Source organism: Poromitra crassiceps (genome assembly GCF_964638095.1).
Source record: "Poromitra crassiceps genome assembly, chromosome: 19".
Lineage (NCBI taxonomy): Eukaryota > Metazoa > Chordata > Actinopteri > Beryciformes > Melamphaidae > Poromitra > Poromitra crassiceps.
Window position 1 is genome coordinate 10,069,468 of NC_139646.1, and position 21,182 is coordinate 10,090,649.

Genomic DNA, 21,182 nt, shown 5'->3' on the forward strand with positions numbered 1-21,182 from the left:
AAGATTTCGAAGTATGTTTCCTCGAAACAGCTGCATATAATTCTATCTGATCCTGAAACTCTGTACCAACAGTGGTACCTGTCATAGTTTCCATTACAGTTATTTGTCATCCCCAGAAATCATGCAACCACAGGTGCTAAAATCGAGGACAGAGAGAGAGGCAAAACAGACCCAACCCATTTTAATGTCAAGGCATGAGAGTGATCAATGAGCTCCCTCTTGTGGTTGGTGCACAATATAGGAAAGTGTTGTATCCAACTGTATGACATAAATCTAGTCATTATAGATACACGTATCTTATGTTGGAACAACTATTGATTGCAAATGATAAAGACAATACTAAACTATTTAGGTGCCTGATCCTATATTGAGGCTGGAAAATGTGTAATGTATGTGTATGAGAGAGAACAAAAATCCTCAGCAGGATAGACATCAAAGTGCTTCTGTACAATCCCTAAAGCTGTTGGAGGGTTTTCATTTCATAAGAATTCGTTTTTTCTGTGGTTGTATTAGTTTCAAAATGACTTTTAACGGCTCTCGCCTTCAAATCAAAGATAACACTTATAGGCTAAGACTCGGAGGGTCTTAAACATTGATGTTTATTTGACCTCAGTTGACTTGGCAGAAGAATGAAGTTATGTCAAATCACATCACATTCTGAACTAATTCTGCCCTGAGAAGACAGGTGCATGTGACTAGATGGGAACAAGCAGCTGAGGTTCATAGTTGTACTTTGGTAATTATTTTTAATCGTTTTTTCCTGACCATGTAATAAGCTAAACAGAGTAAGGTCTGCCGACACAATGGGCTGTTTATTTTGCAAAAATATATCTTGGTATATCTATGTACTAAAAAGGTTTTTCAACAATAAAATGAAACCGTCAGAAGAAACCTCTCCATCTTAATACAAGTTTACTTCAATAGTCCTCGCATATCTTTCCTCAGTTTGTGAATAGAGAATGTTTCTCAGCCCTGGTGTTTGTGCCCAAGAAGACCTAGTTTTGAACAAAATCAAATCTCTTGGGGAGACACTGTCAGGAAAGGAATGGTTTAGTACACGAGGGCATTGGTGTCCAGTGTCACAGAGCACACAGCCTCAAACCACCTCTGGGGGGGGGGGGGGGAGTGTTAAAGTGTGGACCAGTGACATCACTGGTCCACACTAACTCAAATGAATAACTCATTAACTCAAATCAACTCTCAATAACTGTCAAACTAGATGAATGATGAATAGTTTGACAGTTATTGAGAGTTGATTTGAGTTAATGAGTTATTAATTTGAGTTAGTACTTTAACACTCAATAACTGTCAAATTAAATGACAGAGTTCAAAACCGTTTACAGTTTTCTGATATACTACTGATGTTCTAATGATACAAAGCTGGTTGAAAATGGGCGGAGTGTTCCTTTAATGCAGACCACGTGATCTAGAAATGGTAACGGGTTTGAGAATATATATTTAAACACACACACACATACCTAACAGTGTGAAAAATGTAAACTGAAGTCTGATGTGAGTGTACAGTGTATTCTGCCATTTTAGTAGACTGGACAAATGAAATGCACAGTTTAATTTTGACAGAAATTGTATTTATTAAAAGAGGTGTGTCTGTGTCTCGGACACCAGCAACAAACAGGAGGAGCGGAAGAGCAACCTGGGAATCTGCGTTAGAACATTGAGGCTAAATGGAGTCAGACAGGATGCACGAGTATCTTTGGAATAAGAACCCACTGAGACACAAACTGGTCTGAAAATTTGGTTGCCAACTTGCAATACCCGTTTCATACAGGTATGCTAAAACAATAATTGTTGCACTGTGCTCGAGTGGCACTGTAGTATGAAAAGTCTGATAAAGTGCTCTGCAACAATCTTTTACAAGAGAGAAAGACGTGATCAATTTTGAAAATGGCATTGATCGATACAAATATCTTTCTATCCATTTTTTGTACAAAAGTGTTTAGCGCACAAAGACCTACTGCATACTATTCATTCATTGCATAGCATGGAGTAGAAGTTGGCTGGATTTACATAGGAACAAAAATATAATATGATCTACATCTATAAGTTAAACACAATATAGCGTCGCTAACCAGACAGTTGTGAGATGATCACACAATAATCTGGTGTGCAAAGCCACCAGATAAACAGTTAAGTATCCACCCTCTTCACATTTTTCTGCTAGCATTTTGTGCCATTACAAAATAATCAAAAGTGCACTGATTTCTATGAGATCTACTCAAAGCAGTCCATTATCGAAAAGCAGAGATTAAATCTGCATAAAATTGAAACAGAAAAATCACTTTTAAGAAAGTATTCACCTCATTAGTTTCAATAATGCCTACTTAAAACATGGTATAATAATTTACATATGTCACGATTTAAAAACGAGGCTCTTGAAAATGTGGCATATTTTGTCATTTCCCCTGGTAGATGACCCCATTACACCAACTGCATCTTTATATCTAGTTGTGGGTGGCAGCAATTGAATTTTAAATTGGGGTTTATTTAGTCACTGATGAACAAAGAATATAATCTAGTGTATTTTTGAGAGCAGTGTAGCAGTGCTCATTATGCACTTAAAAGTGACAAGAAGGGATTTGACAGGGCCAACTGTTGGCAAGAACAACCAATTCTGAAATGAGCCAACTCTTGAAATGCCCATTTTACAGCATAAACATCAGGTCAGAACAACAGATGTTGTAAATCATCGGCCCCTATCGGCTTTCCTTTACACTTTATGAGAACGGACGGCTTTAAGTCCATCAAGAATATTTCAACAAACTATAAACATGAACAATACAACTATAATGTAATTTTACTCCTATGTAAATCCATTCTAAAATGAGGCAAGAATGTGAACTGGAATCCAAATTCAGGCACCGATTTACAAGTACGTCTGTCCTGGTAAATTCATTTAGAAGAGGCATGCTTTGTAACAAAATATATCTCTTAACAACTATACTGAATAAAACCCATGTCCAATAGCTGAACTAAAATAACAGCAACTAAGGGCATCTTATGGGTTGCCCTTAGTATATGCTTTAGTCTAACTTGTTTTCAACATAACGACCACTCTACAATAGTGAAATTTCAAACTTATCATAGCTAACACAACATTTACTCTAAACATTTCCTAAATAAAGGACAGTGACGACAAACCATAGCGACAAAAAAAAATCTTTAGTATAACCTTGTTGAGAAAAAATAATATGGCAATAGAAACTCTGTCTCAAAAAGAGCTTAAATACCCCATTCCCACTCAAAATATGCATTACTTAATCATACCCGAAATATCCATATTTTGCATAGTGTGCTACTTCCTTCGAACATTCTTTCTTACAAGAATATACAGTATAAAGCAGTACTAAAGTAAGGCAAAAATAAACAGCATGTACAATTCTGGCTTTGCATGAGCCCATGAATGTGGTTTACTAGTGCAGAATTGTGAGAATTATTTAACTGAAGAATTGTGACAAATGTGCACTAAATGACTCCTGAGGTACTGCCCTGAATCAACAGAAAAAGAAATGTGCATTTAACATACGATCCTGTGGAAACCCTATTTCGTGAATGAACAAGTTTGATGACGCAATAATTGACCTGTTTCAGCGATAAACAAACTTATGTAACAGCGATGTGTGTGCCTAATAAGAACAGAGAATAAAGTGTAAAATTGCACGTTTCTGTGGTTGTTAAATGTGATGAACCAACACTCTAACCTAAATAAAACAAGTTATATAATCATCAAATTAGGGATTGTGCTGCAACATCTTCTCAAAGCAATATACATCGCATGCGTACCCCGGTGCTCAAGTTACGCATGCAAGCCTATAGCAGCGAGACAACATGCATGAAAAGGCCACCTGAGTAGCGTAACATAACCACACGGAGTGGTGGACATCGTAGTTACAGCTGACTGCAGAAGACATTCAGAACAAGGGAAAGCACCGTTGTCGAGTATCAAAGCTGCAATGACAGACCAGCAGATAAGGGCTGAGAACTGACAGAAGGTCGTCTGTGTGTGTGTGTGTGTGTGTGTGTGTGTGTGTGTGTGTGTGTGTGTGTGTGTGATAACCGTTCCTATCGAGTCTTTGGTTGATTCATCTGCTGGCCACTATCAGCATTACAAGCTGGTGCAGGAACAAAGATCAGCAAGTAGGCCATGATTTTATAGTTGCAAATCTTGACCTCTTCCTCGGTTGTACAACACACATCATAAAATAAGCCTATAAAGAAATGTAAAAGCTTAAGAAATTACCCTAGGCCTGCACTGATTATCTTTGTTTGGGAAAAATATATATATATTCTCTCTCTTTATCATTTATTAAAAGCTATCTCAGCATAGTTGTAGAAATCACTTGATCTATGAGGTTTATTCTTCATCAAGTAGTGCTGGAAACACTATGTACAGAAAATAGAAAACCATCTAAAAAGAGTCTTTTAAAATTCAAAGAGTTAAAAATGGACGCGGCGGCACAGAGCCCGACTGGGACACGCTTACTCTTCCATAGGAATGTACGATAAGATGGAGTGTTCTTGTGCAATGGCGGCCAGTTCTTTCAGGAACTCGGTGAAGAGGACGGTGGCGAAGACTTCCGTCCGGGCCAGAGAGATGGTTTTGGGCTGCGGCGGAGGCGAACTCCTCAAGATCCGTCCCCCGTCCCTGCCGGCGGAACCTCGCCGACCTCCGCTGTTTTTGTCTGAGAACGTGAGGATTATATTTTGTTAATGATTTTTTTTTAATGCACACTCAAAGGTGCATAGTGTAGGCCAGGGTATACTCTCTCTAGTCTACACTATGCATGGGGTTTGAAATTGAAAGAAATTTTGGAATAATATATTCCTGTTAATGATATACCTCCATTCATAAATCATCTCAACCACTAAGGAGGATCTCGAGTAGCAGTGTTCAAAGTCAACACACATACAAGAAACCAGGATGATCCAGTTAAGCAACTTGAAAATGCCCATTAAAATCCTCATCTTAGTCACTTCTGTCTCTTATCTATGCACCGACTGTTTTCTCTGTAACTTGTACAAGTACAACTTGTCACAGAGGTTGTTTCTCAACTGCAAAGCCACATGACTAAACAAGATAAAGAGGAATTTATTCTGATCCTAATAGAAACCAAAACCATCTGATACTGAATACAGATTAAACTTGTACTCTTTGATAGTGAGATTGAAGAGCCAACCCAGACTTTATTTTCTAATTATCAACAAGCCCTCCGAATGTGCCTCTAAATATTATAAAAACACAGTGAAAGCAGTTTCAGACCTGACCCAACTGTTTAATGAGAAACACAATCATGTTAATATCTGTAAACAACAGTGTCTAGTTTCGTGAATAAAATAAAATAAATCAAAGTAAAATAACTCTGAAGTGTAAAGTATGGTGGCGACATGAGAGGTCCAATTCTTAATCAAAGTAAAAACCAAAATATGTTTTGCAGAACAGGAGCTTGCCCTTTCTCAGGATGATTAACAAATGATTCAGCTAAATATGATTTTGAAATATAATAGATTCACTACAACTTTTAATCGATACAAAAACCATTATAATGTTCTAAGTCAGCACTAAGACTTGTGATAGGTGCAATCTGCTTGACCAATCAGGTGTTGTGTCATTGGTATTGCACATGCTAAACATTTTTGCACCCAAGTGAGGCTTTAGTAAATCTGGGCCTCGTAAATATCTACGTTGGCATACATTGTCTGTCCAACTGTTGTTAGTGTTGTCACCTGGTGCTCTGAAGGAGGTTTCCCTGGCTAGGAGCCAGTGTTGGGCAGCTGTGATCAGCTCTGGAAAGTCCTTCCTGGTTGCAGACAGCTGTTCTATCTGGTTCTTCACGGAGGCTAGGACCTGGAGGCACACATATAAAGATTACAACCATTTTCTCCAGTATTCATACTACTGCAGTTAAAGGAGAAATAGACAGTGGACACTAATGACGACTTTCAAACAGACAGACTTTTATCTCCACGATAAACCATTTCTTTTTCCTCAGCCCTGATTGAAATGAAAGCATGGCTGATGCATATGTCACTGATCTCCTGGTAACATTAGCCTTATTGAACTAGTTCTGCTTACATTTGTCTTGTTCAAAGATCTCTTGTTCAATTATACATGAAAAAGCAGGAACAAAGAAAGCAGGAACAAAGCCGACTATACTGGAGGGTGGATGGAAGAGTGTGCTCCAATTTCACAATGTGCATTATATTTGTTCCTATTTTCTGTCTCACTGGAGCTGTCTTGTTTTGAAAGTTTGGATGTTTAGTCTTTCAGCAGCAAAGGCAAAGCATTTGTTTCCTTATTTGGTTTGGTCTTTTTTGTTTACATCAACGAGTAAACGGTGATGGGACAGTGATCTCCTGCATATCACTGTCCCTTTTTAACTTGACAAAAAAAACGTCTATGAGGATTTTACAGCAGAGCCATTCTGCTCTACAGCCGTGTCGTTCGGGTGCTGGAATAACGTAATGCATTGTGGGTAGTCGGCTACTGTGGCTAATGCTAGCGGCTAGCGTAATAGTTACTTTACATGGGAGTAAACCGCCACTGAATGACCAAATTGATTTAACTTTTAAGCATTTCGAGTAACACTGTTTCCATACGGACCCCCAGCATTGCTTAGTTATTTATAACGTGACTATATTTATAACTTTTATAACGTCCTCCAGTTTCCGGTTTATAAATCGGGTCTGCAGCTGAGTATAACAAAGGAAATGGCAAGCTGCAAGAATAAGTCACGTTAAACCGGACCTTGTACCCACAATTATTTTTTACAGTGGGGCATTCAAAAATAAGGTGGATAGGGAGCGTATATTTGACCTGGTATAGGGAGCGTATACCTATTTGACCTGGTATAGGGAGCGTATAAGTATTTGATATTTGACCTGGTATAGGGAGCGTATACCTATTTGACCTGGTATAGGGAGCGTATATTTGACCTGGTATAGGGAGCATATATTTGACCTGGTATAGGGAGCGTATATTTGACTTGGTATAGGGAGCGTATACCTATTTGACCTGGTATAGGGAGCGTATATTTGACCTGGTATAGGGAGCGTATATTTGACCTGGTATAGGGAGCGTATATTTGACCTGGTATAGGGAGCGAATATTTGACCTGGTATAGGGAGCATATATTTGACCTGGTATAGGGAGCATATATTTGACCTGGTATAGGGAGCGTATATTTGACTTGGTATAGGGAGTGTATATTTGACCTGGTATAGGGAGCATATATTTGACCTGGTATAGGGAGCGTATATTTGACCTGGTATAGGGAGCGTATATTTGACTTAGTATAGGGAGCGTATATTTGACCTGGTATAGGGAGCGTATATTTGACTTGGTATAGGGAGCGTATATTTGACCTGGTATAGGGAGCGTATATTTGACTTAGTATAGGGAGCGTATATTTGACCTGGTATAGGGAGTGTATATTTGACCTGGTATAGGGAGCGTATATTTGACTTAGTATAGGGAGCGTATATTTGACCTGGTATAGGGAGTGTATATTTGACCTGGTATAGGGAGCGTATATTTGACTTAGTATAGGGAGCGTATATTTGACTTGGTATAGGGAGCGTATATTTGACCTGGTATAGGGAGCGTATATTTGACTTGGTATAGGGAGCGTATATTTGACCTGGTATAGGGAGCGAACGCTGGGTTGGAAGACCATGTTGGTGTTGACGAGGAAGGAGCGGAGCAGAGGCTGAGGATAGGCTGCCAACTGGGCCAGGATGCCCGTCAGCAACAGGTTGACCTGGAGTGAGTTTTCCAGCATGTTCTCCAGACGGGACAACAGCACACTGACAAAGGGACCTACAGGAAGACAGAACAGTAGACCCAGGGAATTAAGTTCCAGATTTAGCTGTAGTGAACTTTTACTAAAGAGCACCGTCCAAATACTCTTTTTATTATCTAAATAATGAGGCTTGTAATTTCACTCGTTCTACCTGTGAAAGGCACTGAATGGCTTCGACTCGCACTGCGAAGCTTGGTCCCAAACGGCGAATGCAGTTTCTCTGGCTCTGGCGTTTCCGCAGAGAAGGAGCTGAAATCCATCTCCTCTTCCTCCTCCTCCTCTTCCTCTTCCATGGAGGCAACGGGGTGCCTGAATTCTCTGTTGGCCTTGACGGGACTTCCACCCACTTCAGTGCTCAAGGTACGAATCAAGTCCTCATACTGAGCCAAGAGGTCGTCGCCCAACTCGGCAGCATTGGTGTTCTGGAGGTTTGAATTACAATCCGTTCGACCCTTGGCATTAACGTCTGAGATGTTCTTGCCATTATCGTCCATCAAGGAAGACGGAAGTGTTAGGCTGAGTCCATTTTTGAGGAGAGCCTCTGCAAAGTCCGGTTGAGCTTCTTTTGATTCTGTCCCGTGGGCTTTGTGCTTGCCACACTCAGTGTCTCTGGTGTCTTTCTTGGCAACAAGATCATACACCATGACATCACCCTCAAAGTCAGACTCCTCGATGTAGGAACCTTTGACCAACATGATGGCTGTCCTCCTCATCTCCTGGATGTGCTTGGGAGGTGGGGCGGGAGGCGGCTGCAGAGGTTTACTCTCAGCAGCAGCCTCGGCAGGCTGCACCGGGCAGGCGTCGTAGCTGTCGTCCCACTCCAGCTCCTGCTGCTGAGCGGAAGGCGACTCCGTCTTCTGGGGCGGGCAGGGCCGAGGGCGTGGAGGCTGCTGCTGCTGCTGCTGCTGCTGGGGAAGTTTCTTGGGCACCGACTGGGCTGGGCGACCTTTAAGCCCTGCCTCCTCCAGCACGCCGGGCTGGTACTCCTCAGGAGCGGGGTCCTCGCCGTCATATGGGGCTGACCAAACCTAGGGGTGGGAATCACAAGTTTAATCCGAAGTTTAATGCTATATTAATTATTTTGACAACGATACGATATTTGCTGATATCACAAAGTCTGCCAAGATACGATTCTGATTTGATTCAATTCAATTCAGGGGCTCGCGATCAATATGAGATGATATCATATGCCCAATTAACATAATCAGTTACATTTATATCAACTCACAAAAAGCAACTAAAATATGATTTGACAATTCTATTACTGAGCTCTTCCAGACATTTAAATGAAAAAGAAATCGTATTCTTTTTAATAAATAAAATACAACTATAAAGCACTATAAAGTGCCACCTTTCTTGCTAGTGCAAATGTTTTTTATCCGTTAACTTAAAGAGCCCTTGATGACCTTTCAATTACGAACATAAGCCATGCATATCTCTGCTTCATCACCTTATATTTACAAGGCGTATCTTAAACGATGATGATATATATCGATATTTTCACTTTGCATCGATCCAATATCGATATGAGCTGATATCGATCGATGTACTGTAGCGATACTTCGATCTAGATCGATGCGTTGTCTCACCCATACCTGGCAGGCCCGTATGCAGCTGGAGATACCCAGACGAGCGTCATAGAGGTAATGAAGGTAACTGACGTCTAAGAAGATTTCTGAGCCGATGACACAGGAGTTACCTGAGCCGTCCTCCTCTAAGAAGCTCTCCTTCTTCTCTGGGAAGACAGATAGGGAACAGTGCTGAGTGTTGGCAGGCAGCGCCTCAGCACAGCACTCATACAGAGCACAACTAATCACTTTGACAAGTAACTGCAGGGGGTAAACTGATTTAATAGACCCAAACAGTTGGAGGTCTCACTATTTGATAATATACGCATGAATGAATCCAAATGAAGACCTTGCAGTGCACTGTACACAAAACATTTTGAAAAAAGAAACTAAAAAAGAGGTAAAAAGAATCTTGCCAATAATAATGAATTATATCCGATTCCTTTTACATAATACTTGTGTTTAGTGAGTGGGTGGCATAATCATGTTTTGCACCTTTCCTCTCTTTTGTTCGGTTTGTTTTGACTGCACTGCATGCCAATATTAATGGAGTTAAAGCAGAAAGCCACTCAAATTATGTTATTATGAATGTGTCCTGCGGCTGATGGACAAGCAGCATTACACTCATTAAAGATGCCTTCAATTAAGACTGAACAGCCAAGCAGATTAGAAATCTGGATCAAATGTCGTCTTAATTCACGCCGACTAATCTGCAGCACATACCATTGTATAATTCAAAGCACAAGGTATTTGGCCTCATCAAAGGGCGATATTATACATTACATTACATTATGTCATTCAGCGGACGTTTTGTCCAAAGCGACTTACAATATCACATCTCGTCAAGAGCACAGAGAACAAACACGGAACACATAGTCAGTCGGACAGTCAGACATCTAGAATAGCACTTGTAAAAAGTAGTCTGTGGCGGAACAAACAACATGTAACATTAGTAACTAGGCTGAGAAGTAACAAATACGTTAGTTTTTTTTTTTTTAAGAAACGGTGTCAGTTCCAGAAGGGCCCAAGTGTAGCCCGAACAGGTGAGTTTTTAGTCTGGCGAAAAATATGTAGCGATTCGACCGTTCTGACCGAGGGGGGGGGGGGGGGGGGGGGGGGGGGTTTTCAGAGTTATAAATCTCCTAATTCTGTTCAGGGGTTCAGAGTCATAAGGACTCTTCAGGAAGGTGGATGTCTGCTGACATAAGGGCTTGAAAGTGGGTGAAGGACATTCTCCCTACTCACTACTCCACCCTTCTGCCCTACACCTTTCAACTAGGAGACCCTTTTCACGGGGGCCATTTTGTGTCGAAAAGGCAGAATAAACACAGGTGCAAGCAAAACATTAATGAGGCTTTCCAAATTCCAAACATGGAAGTTTGAAACCCCCATTAGTGTTTTTCTTGCACCTGTGTTTACCCTGCCTTTTTTACACAAAATGGCCCCCGTGAGAAGAGTCTATTATGTAACAATTACCAACATTTTCCTGACCATGAAATGCCTTAGCTATACACGACCAGTCAAAAGTGTGGACACACACTTTGATTGAATGCACTATGTTTTTCATGATCTTAAAGCCATTTTCATCTAAAGGCTTTACATTTGTTTCTTAGACAAAGAGAGTTTTGATTTCTTTAATATTTTTGTTGGACACTGCATAGATCCAATTGTCAAGTCATAGTTTTGATGTCTTTACTATCGTTCTAAAATGGGGAAAATAGTAAAAAAATAAAGACAAATGTGGTGTTCCCAAACTTTTGACTGGTAGTGTACTCCATTTCTAACACACCACACCCTCTTTAATGTCCGTCTTACGCGTGGTGGTGCCGGGGTCGTTGGAACTCTCAGCACCCTTGGACCAGAGGATGGAGTCCAGCTGTCGGAGGGGCGGGGGGCTGTGTTCGGGCGAGCAGCAGGACGGCGTGAGCGCCAGGACCTTAGCCGCCGACGCCGAGTAGCAGTCCCTCTCCCTCACCACGCGCCTCTGACTCAACATCATGTGATTACAGGGGATCAGGTACCTGGGGAGGGCAGAGGGGAGTGGATCCTGTTAGGGAGCTCAATGGGCGGCAGGGGGATGAAGACCTGCCGAAACACAGATGGCAGCACAAGGCTACACTGTGGGAGGTAGAGAGTACAAGCTCATCACAGGGTAAACCAATTAGATGTACCATGCTTCATAACTGAGGCAATTCAGTGTGTGTGTGTGTGTGTGTGTGTGTGTGTGTGTGTGTGTGTGTGTGTGTGTGTGTGTGTGTGTGTGTGTGTCCCACTCACCTCAATATGAGCTGCAGCATCACGTCTTCACAGTATAAGCCAATGAGGGTGCGGAAGAGTGCCAGTGACACGGTGCCCAGCTGGAGGCGTGGATGAGATGAAAAGATGCAGTGAAGCACACGAAAACAATTGAGGATGACAGAAACCAAACCTGTTCCAAGTGCCTGATCTGATACAGAAAGTGATCCGAGTGTGTGAAGCAGAACCCTCCAGGATGTTTTGTCTCTAGTGTTTCAGTCATTTCTGCTTTAGCTAGCCTGCAGAAAGTAAGTGGGAACAAATTCTAGCTTGAACATTATATGCAGAATTTGAAGATAAGCCCATTTTTGGTTCAGCTGAAAGCTCCGAGCTATCACCAAAAATCGACGTCTCGCTGTTCTGGGAAAAGAAAAAGATTGCATACGAAGTATCGGTTTTTGAAGTGCTCAGACATCAAAGGTCAAACCAAAAGGTAGAATCGATCAAATAAAAATAATATTTGCATGTTTGTCAATGTTTTACTTGGCCTAAGGTCAAAAATGCGAATGGCAAACATGTCCTTTATTATTCAGTGGGTTGTCCGTGTACCAAAGCAAATATTGGAAGGAGCACTTTGAGGCATTTACGCTGTTGAGCAGCAAAGTAAAGAAGACATTATTCATTGATGGTAATGATGCCTTCAGTCCTCACAAGCTGTTTGAACAGGACATCTCACAGTACATACTGTAGGCGTACTCTCAAAACGCTGAAAGGCCATCGCATATCAGTTGCCACTGCTAACAGGATAAGTTACTCTGACACTCCTGTGTATCACCATGGCAACAATCTGCTGGCTTTTCTGACATTTGAAATATTACCATGGGATCCAAAGCGCCTCCAGGGTGGATTTCTTCCCCAGAGTTTTGAAACACGAGTCATACGAGAGAGTGCAGTGTGAGAGGGTGAGATGGTCCTCCTGTACCTGGAAGGGGGTGTTGATGCGGCTGACCAGTGTGTCCAGGATGTGGACGCTCTCGTGTCGGTGGAGGAGGATGAACGACAGGAAGGTCTGCAGCAGGGCCGGCTCAGACACACTCCTCAGGAAGAGGTCCAAGTACGCTGTGGTGGTCATCACCTCTTCCAGGGTCAGCTGCGTGGTCAGCACAGTGTTGCGTGTGTGTGTGTGTGTGTGTGTGTGTGTGTGTGTGTGTGTGTGTGTGTGTGTGTGTGTGTGTGTGTGGTCAATGTACAGAACACATGAGATGAGCACGTCAGTTACAGGGTTCCCACACGTTCTTAAACATCTAATTCAAGGTCTTTTTAAGGCCCAACTCGGACCCAAAACATCAGACAGATAAGCTCTTCTCCGTGTCGATATTGTTCATCACTGCACAGATAAAGGATAACTGTACAGTTCATGGGATAAAACCGAAGAGGAGGTGGTGAAGAGGAGGAAGATGATTACCCACCTTGTGGAGAGCTGGTGCTAGGACAGGCACTAGGAATCCATTGTAGATGTAGCCAACAAGCTGGTCTTTGATATCGGGGTGGGCCACCTGGGGAACCATAACGACAAACGTCAGTCAAGCAGAAGGTCAAAGTCATTGACCGTGCGAGAAGCTATTTTCCGCGCGCGGCTGCCTGTGCATGCAGCCTCACCCCACCGTCACGTGTTTTCACCTGGATCACGGCGTTGCAGAACTCCAGCGAGTTGAGGAACTGGACGAGGGCTGGCAGCTGCAGCCAGTCCTCCCGGTGGAGGCAGTGCCACTCTTCGCTGGGCACCTCCAGCTTGGTGGGCAGGGAAGAGTACAGGCCGCTCAGCCCCGTGGCCAGCACCTAGGGGAGGGGGAGAGGCGTCAGGCAGCAGACCCAGCATCTCGCTAAACAAGCGGTTACATCATGCTAATGTCACCGGCTCAGGTGGGGGACGCTGTTATTTGGGAGGGAGACCATCTGTTCACCTCTGTTCCAGTACTGTAGCAAATGATTGCATGTCAAAACGTTACTCAATGTTTATTCAATTATGGATGATGCTGAGAATGCACAAATATCCCAGCAGTTGATGTAACAATGACGCTCTCTCTAGCCTCTGAATGGATTGTATCTCTGCTACAGGTTCAGGTTTGACATAGTGCTGCTCTCTGTCAGAGAACTTTAAAAATGGCCTACTGATCCACAGCTCCAAATCCATGGTGACTTGTCCCTGGCACTAATCTGCTGGTAGCCTCCAGAGCTGTGGAAACGACCGAGACTGAAGAGCTTGTTTGACTAACGACTGTGGAAAAAATGTTCTGTGCTGCAAACGTGGGCATGGTGTGATATATACAGTGTGCTGAAAAATATTGTGATGAAGTAATTATAGAGAGAATATGATGGGCTTCATTAAACAGTAATGAAGCACTGTATGGCATAAATGATATATGCGGGGCTTTTATGCTGTCAGTTTTGCCTTCAGCCTCACGCCACGGATTTATAACATTATTGAGTTACAATGTCATGAGTATATTCATTATGCAATATTCTGTGTTGTACAAGCTCATGAGCCACTGACATGATTATTTTTAAGACCTACAACACAATGTGTTTTCCTCAATCATTTCTTCTTCTCCAGTGTTGTGCACTGTAGATGTAAGCGAGCCAGAACAGTAGCCTGCATTTCATGGTGCCTGTTCCTCCCCCCCTGCTCTCTCACACTAAAAGACAGCACACATATGGATCTGTGCCTCCTATAGGTCAGCTTCAAGACCTTTATGAATATTTGAGCAGCACAGTCTTCTGCTCCCCACCACAGCTTTTCCCTCCCTCAAAGATGAAAGCAATGATGGCGATACTTCAATTAACTATTAAGTAACACTCTCCCCTTCCTCAGCAACTGCAATCAGCTTGCCCTTGAGCAAGGCAGTATAAGACCGTGATTGCACTGGCCAGCTCCCATGCATGAATGTGAAGCAGGGTATTGCTGATAAAGCATATGTGCCCAGTAAAACCCTGCTATGGACAAATAAAGATTAGAAAATATATGGGGTATACAAATAAAACAGGCAGAAAATGATTTCCTCGTGAGGTACAGTAACACTTTGTACTGAGAGATGTTGAACATCTACAGAAGCCACAGCTCGTGGCAATACAGTACAATATAAGCGTAAGATGATCTCATCATTAGTTTTGCATTGACGGATGTGTCCTACATTCTATGCTAGATCATGCAAATGCTAGTGGCCTGTCAGTGAATGACAGTCAGACTCCTCTTGTTAAACACATGCTACTTTTTGCAGCATCTTCTTGTCTGCAGCAGTATTTAAATTACACTATTTAAAATGGTACCATAAGCTTATGAATGCCAGACATTTGTAGCATTCAACAGAGGAATTTCAACCTCGTTTCTGGATGTTCTATGAATTCATCTGCATATTTTGGCCCGAGTACGGTACGCCTACCCAGGGTCGAGGAGAAGTCAGCGATTGTAGATTGCTTGTCAGAATTAGAATGATTGCCACTTACTAACGAGCTCAAGGGCAGAACAGGTCTCCATACATATGGATTAAGTCACTAAAGGAAAGGAAAAGAGGGTCTGAGTGTGAGAAATAAAGAGCCACAGACACAAATGCAGTGAGTGGGCAGCCGGGTAGTGCAGCGGTAGATTCCCTGCCTACCAACATGAGGGTCGCAGGTTTCGGGCCCCCATGTTCCCGCCTGCTTGGTTTGGGGCGTCCGTACAGGCACAATTGGCCGTGTCTGCGGGTGGGAAGCCGGATTGAAGTCCTGGTTAGAGGTTGGTGCTTCCTCTGGTTGGTCACGGAGCCTGTTCGGGGGGAGGGGAACTGGGGGGAATAGTATGATGATCCTCCCATGCGCTATGTCCTGCCGGTGAAATTCCTCGCTGTCAAGTGAAAAGAAGTGCCGGGCGACTGCACATGTATCAGAGGAGGAGGCATGGTGCTAGTCTACAACTCTCTGCAGATCGGCAGAGGGGGTGGAGCAACAACCGGGACAGCAAGGAGAATTGGAGAGAGTACAATTGGAGAGAGAAAAAAAACGTGGGGTAAATCTGAAAAAGAAAGACTTGATAAAAAAAAATGCCGCGAATGAGTGGGAGCAAGAGAGAGAGAGAGAGAGAGAGAAACACAGATTAATCGTGTGTGTGTGGAGGACTGACCGGGCAGAAGTAGGTGTTCTCTGCGATGTGTTTGGCCACGCGCTGGTTCTCGGCCGACAGCGACATGATGAGCAGCAAGGCGTCTCTGGCCTGCTGGCCCACCGTGCCCTCCCTGTGGATGAAGGGGATGAGCAGGGAGAAGATGAGGAAGTTGGCCGCCCCCTGGTCCTCGCTGGTGTGGAAGAAGAGCTCCAGCACCGAGGGGTCCTTGGCGAGGACGCAGCACAGCTGGTTGAGCAGCAGCACCAGCTCCGCCTCCACCTTGGGCGCCGCGGTGCCGGAGCAGGAGGACAGCAGCATCATGAGCGGCCGCAGGATGGGCTTGTGGTGCAGCAGCGGCTGGCGCGCCTGGCCCACCAGCATCTCGTACATCTTCAGCTGCTCAAGGAAAGTCAAGGTCAAGTTTATTTGTATGGCCCTAATTCACAAGGCATGTCTCAAGAGGACTTCACAGACAATGTGTCTAGCTAAATCTAGTTAAGCGCAATAAATAAGCAGAACTGAACTTATAGAAAGAGTATGAAAGAACAAGTAGAAAAGAGAAGGAAGGGAAGAGAGCAGTGAGAGGGAGAAGAGAGGAGAGTGAGGAGAGAGAGAGAAGAGAGAGGGAGAAGAGAGGTGAGAGTGGAGTGGGAGAGAGAGAGAGAGAGCAGAACAAGAAGACAGAGACACTCGAACTAACCTAACCTCAATCTGGGTACGCAGAGTCTATCAGGCTGATGACTAATAAGACTCTGGGACAGACGCTGGCGTGCGTCGTGGTCATTGTTTACAGTCCGACTGAGGCGAGAACGGAGTTGGAGCTGATCGATTGTACTGTAGGTGTTTTAGGCCCAGACGGCATTTTGGCTAATAATAATAATAATATATAGCTGCAGAGATAGAGAGAAACAATGACGGAAGCGGAAGTCTTGGGGCGGACATATCCGCTCAACGCCAGAAACCCCCGAAATATCGTCCGTCTGTCCCAGAGTCTTATTAGTCCTCTGACTGATAGACTCTGCGTTGCCAGATTGCTCTAACCTTAACCTGAACTAACCTAGCAACCAAAGAATCTAGCTAATCTACAGCCTAACCTACCCTACCCGCCACCAACCTGCTCCAGCTTCATGTCGTCCGTGAATTCTCGCCGTAGGCTCCACACGAAGAGGCGCTCCATCACGTTCTCCATCACCACAAACTCCAGGATGGGGCCCATGGCACCCGCCTGCCCGCTGTCCTCCTCCATCAGCAGGAACAGCATGTGCTCCACATAGTTCTGCACGGCGCTCGCCTCGTCGCCCGGGACCGGCCCAAAGCGCAGCCCAGAGCCCGCGCTGAGGCTGATCACACCCAGGGAGGAGCTGCTGCGCAGGGGGTCGTGCTTCTCTAGGATCTTCACCACCTGAGGGACAAGAGGAAGACGGTTTCAACCAAACTCATTATGACTCGATCTTCTCGATTGTTCATGCAAGAATTATAGCTATGATCGTGGCTGTGGCTACATACATCAATACAACCAGATATAATTTAGATACTATATACTACACAAATAAAGAGTTGTAAACATGAGGAGACAGTGACACACTTATTCTTTAACTCTACAGTAGTCTTGTAATGGTTTTAAAAAAGAAATACAGGCTATTATGAAGAGAAAGTTAGTATAGATATCAAGGCCTGCAATGGCTATATAAATCTACTTTCTATGTGAAACAGAAGCGCTCCATAACCTTCCGTAACCTTAAAACCATCCACCCCCCCTCCCTATTGGCCGACACTCTCCCTGACCCCGCCCTCATCCAGAATTTCTGCCCCACTGAACTGGTTAACACATACAACCACACCCTCACCTCCCTGTCTCAATCAACTCGCTCCCCTAAAAAACAAATCTGTCTCCTTCACTCACTCCGCCCCCTGGTACACCGACCATCTCCATCAGCTCAAATCCAAGGGCCGCCAGCTTGAACGCCTCGCCCACAAAACCGGTCTCACTGTTCATAAAGATGTCTACAAAATCCACCAACAGCACTACAAGGAAGCTCTCAATAACGCACGCTCCTCCCACTATTCCTCCGTCATACAATCTGGCAGCAACCACCCAAGGACACTTTTCTCCACCATAAGCAAACTCCTCAAACCCATGGACACCATCTCCAAGTCCCCCACGGTGTCCCCCAGGGTTCAGTACTTGGTCCCCTACTATTTATCCTCTACATCCTACCACTTGGGCACATCCTCCGTAAACATGGCCTCCAATTCCACTGTTACATACGCAGATGACACACAGCTCTACCTTTCCACCAAGACCATCACTGCCGCCACCCACTCCACCCTCATCACCTGCCTCTCTGACATAAAAATCTGGATGCAAAAAAACCTTCTGAAACTCAACTGTGACAAATCCGAAATCATCATCATTGGCCCAAATTCCCTCACCCGCTCCACCCAGGATTTTTCTGTCAACATTGACGGCTTCACTGTCACCCCCTCCACCCACGTCCGCAACCTTGGAATCATTCTCGACCCCACCCTCTCCTTCATCCCGCATGTCAACCAGATCACCAAATCCGCCTTCTTCCACCTCAGGAACATTGCCCGTCTACGCCCCTCACTATCCTTCTCTGCTGCCGAAACACTGACTCACGCCTTCATCACATCCCGACTGGACTATTGCAACAGCATCCTATACGGCACACCCACCAAAACCCTCAAAAAACTCCAATACATCCAAAACTCCGCTGCCCGCATGCTCACCTCCACCCGCCGCTCCGACCACATCACCCCCCATCCTCCACGATCTCCACTGGCTCCCCATCACGTACAGGATTCAATTCAAATTATTACTCATCACCTTCAAAGCCCTCAACAACCTGGCCCCCTCCTATCTCTCTGACCTCCTTCACCTCCACACGCCTACCCGTCGCCTCAGGTCCGCAGATGCTAACCTCCTCCAAACCACCAGAACGAAGCTCCGGACCTGATAGGGTGACAGGGCCTTCGCTGCAGCTGCCCCCACCCTCTGGAACGCCCTCCCCAGCCATATCCGTCAAGCAGACACTCTGTCATCATTCAAACACGCCCTCAAAACCCACCTTTTCACCCTCGCTTTCAACCCATGAACTCCTTCCTCTCTCACCTTTTATTTATTTTCTTTATTTTCTTCTCTATTCTTAAGTTATTGTATTATATTGTTTTGTATTGTGAAGCGTCTTTGAGCATTTGGAAAAGCGCTATATAAATCCGATGTATTATTATTATTATTATTACTAACATAGTACTATATGTTTTAAAATGATTAGGTCCTCTAGGGCAGTGGTTCTCAAATGGGGGTCCGTGTCACTTTGCAAGGGAGTCCGCGTCCGCGTCTTTTTTTGTGTTCAAAAGCTTCATAGTTCAATGAAGATATTTTATGCTTTAAATCTAAAATGGTCCATGGATTACATTCTAATCTAAACAAACTTATCAATTTAAAAGTCAAGCACATTACCGTGGAAACAAAGCTTAGCCCAAAATCACAAATCTGAATGAGGGGGTCCCCGGTATATTTTCTATTTTCCTCTGCTCTAGGGCCTAGCAGCAAATGATCGAGTCATTTTTAAATAGAAAAAGAAGTGGGTAGTTAGCATGATCACTGATGGGCACCTGACACCAATTCAAACTTCAACAGAAAATCCACGGAAGGGGCTTGCTGACATCCCACAACCAAATGAAAAAAGGATTACCCCTTTCAGCACATATGCACTATTCTCTGGACACTTATCCTATAGGTACAAGTCAGCGTTTTCTTTTCAGCTGAGTTGACTTGATCTCTATGGGCAGTGCGTGTAGGTGTAGTGTGCCATGTCAACGTACTGTACAACTCTCCCTGTAGCCTTTCCATGCTACACTTCTTAAGCAGCTGTACCCCTAATCTTTATCCCACAGTTCACTATCAACTAAACCAGTACTGTGTAAATAGGCCAGAAGAGTCCAGATCAACTCAGTCTGCTCAGCGCAGTGTGAAACGGCCTCTTTGTGCAGTCAGTCCCTCCCTCGCGTAGAAACCAGAGTGACAACAATGATCCCAGTGTCCCCCAGCCTGCCGCTGCTGCCATGACAATGGGCCGTCCACAGAGAGCTGGGCATTGGCTGACAGAAAGGAGAGCGCCCAGGTGACCGATGGCTGTCGACACGAGAGTGGGAGTGAGCGGCGGTGGGAGGGGGGGCCAAACGGTGGAGGAGGGAAGAGCGATGATGTCACGCTCAAGCGAATACATCAGTCAATGTGTTCCACCACTGATGGTAATGTCTCGATCTAACCGCTCGCCAGACAGCAGCGCACTCGTCAACTTGACAGATGCGTTAGGGGTCAAGTAGCATTAATAATGTATAACATGAAACAGGTATTTGTGCAGGCAGGGTCAGTGACAAGGAACACACTGCTGCCCAGATTGAAGACATTATCTACAGTCAAAAGGTTCTTCCCAGCAACAACCAGCTCACTTTGCATGTCACACCAAAAACACAATGATCTGTGTGACGCCTGGAGAGGAGAGGGGACGAGAAGCTGTTAGATGAATATAAAGCTCATCTTCAAATGAAACAGGAAGAGCTCCTAATAGGGTGCAGAGCAGTCAACATGTAGCTCTAATAGGGTGCAGAGCAGTCAACATGTAGCTCTAATAGGGTGCAGAGCAGTCAACATGTAGCTCTAATAGGGTGCAGAGCAGTCAACATGTAGCTCTAATAGGGTGCAGAGCAGTCAACATGTAGCTCTAATAGGGTGCAGAGCAGTCAACATGTAGCTCTAATAGGGTGCAGAGCAGTCCACATGTAGCTCTAATAGGGTGCAGAGCAGTCAACATGTAGCTCTAATAGGGTGCAGAGCAGTCAACATGTAGCTCTAATAGGGTGCAGAGCAGTCCACATGTAGCTCTAATAGGGTGCAGAGCAGTCAACATGTAGCTCTAATAGGGTGCAGAGCAGTCCACATGTAGCTCTAATAGGGTGCAGAGCAGTCAACATGTAGCTCTAATAGGGTGCAGAGCAGTCAACATGTAGCTCTAATAGGGTGCAGAGCAGTCCACATGTAGCTCACATTTCAAGGTTTTCCGAGCTGAAACCAAAGTCAAGAGCGCTCTTATCACGCTACTGATTAACTAAGTGTGGAAATAACCCTCTAGAGTAAAACTGCACTGCCAATTTGCCTGAAGCAAAGGAGCTTTCATTTAAAGCAGGAGGTTTTCATCGACAGTATATGTTTACCGTCAGTAGTCAGTCAGCTCCCTATATTTTTGATTACAACAATGTGCATCTCAATCAAAAGAGTGCTCGTTAAATCAAACTTGACTTGAGTTACGAAACTTGCCACGTAGGAGTGTTTAGGTGAATCATATTGCTACCGTTTTTCATTAGCTGTGTTGAACTGTTTTTATTTAGTTTGTT

General features: G+C 44.2%; 1 protein-coding gene across 2 annotated transcripts in view; it reads right to left on the reverse strand.

Moving 5' to 3' along the window:
* Positions 1-1,604: 1,604 nt before the first annotated feature.
* The window catches only part of fhip1aa (FHF complex subunit HOOK interacting protein 1Aa), a 37,028-nt gene continuing 17,450 nt past the window's right edge, over positions 1,605-21,182 (reverse strand). For both annotated transcript variants that reach the window (XM_083656258.1, XM_083656259.1), the window contains exons 3-14: positions 16,876-17,163; positions 15,780-16,157; positions 13,301-13,459; positions 13,090-13,176; positions 12,603-12,770; positions 11,663-11,742; positions 11,201-11,406; positions 9,413-9,552; positions 7,969-8,845; positions 7,656-7,834; positions 5,743-5,863; positions 1,605-4,700 (exon numbers count right to left, since the gene is read on the reverse strand). In XM_083656258.1, the coding sequence (XP_083512384.1) occupies positions 4,498-4,700; positions 5,743-5,863; positions 7,656-7,834; positions 7,969-8,845; positions 9,413-9,552; positions 11,201-11,406; positions 11,663-11,742; positions 12,603-12,770; positions 13,090-13,176; positions 13,301-13,459; positions 15,780-16,157; positions 16,876-17,163 (2,886 nt within the window). In that variant the 3' untranslated portion in view covers positions 1,605-4,497. The remainder of the gene's footprint in view (positions 4,701-5,742; positions 5,864-7,655; positions 7,835-7,968; positions 8,846-9,412; positions 9,553-11,200; positions 11,407-11,662; positions 11,743-12,602; positions 12,771-13,089; positions 13,177-13,300; positions 13,460-15,779; positions 16,158-16,875; positions 17,164-21,182) is intronic.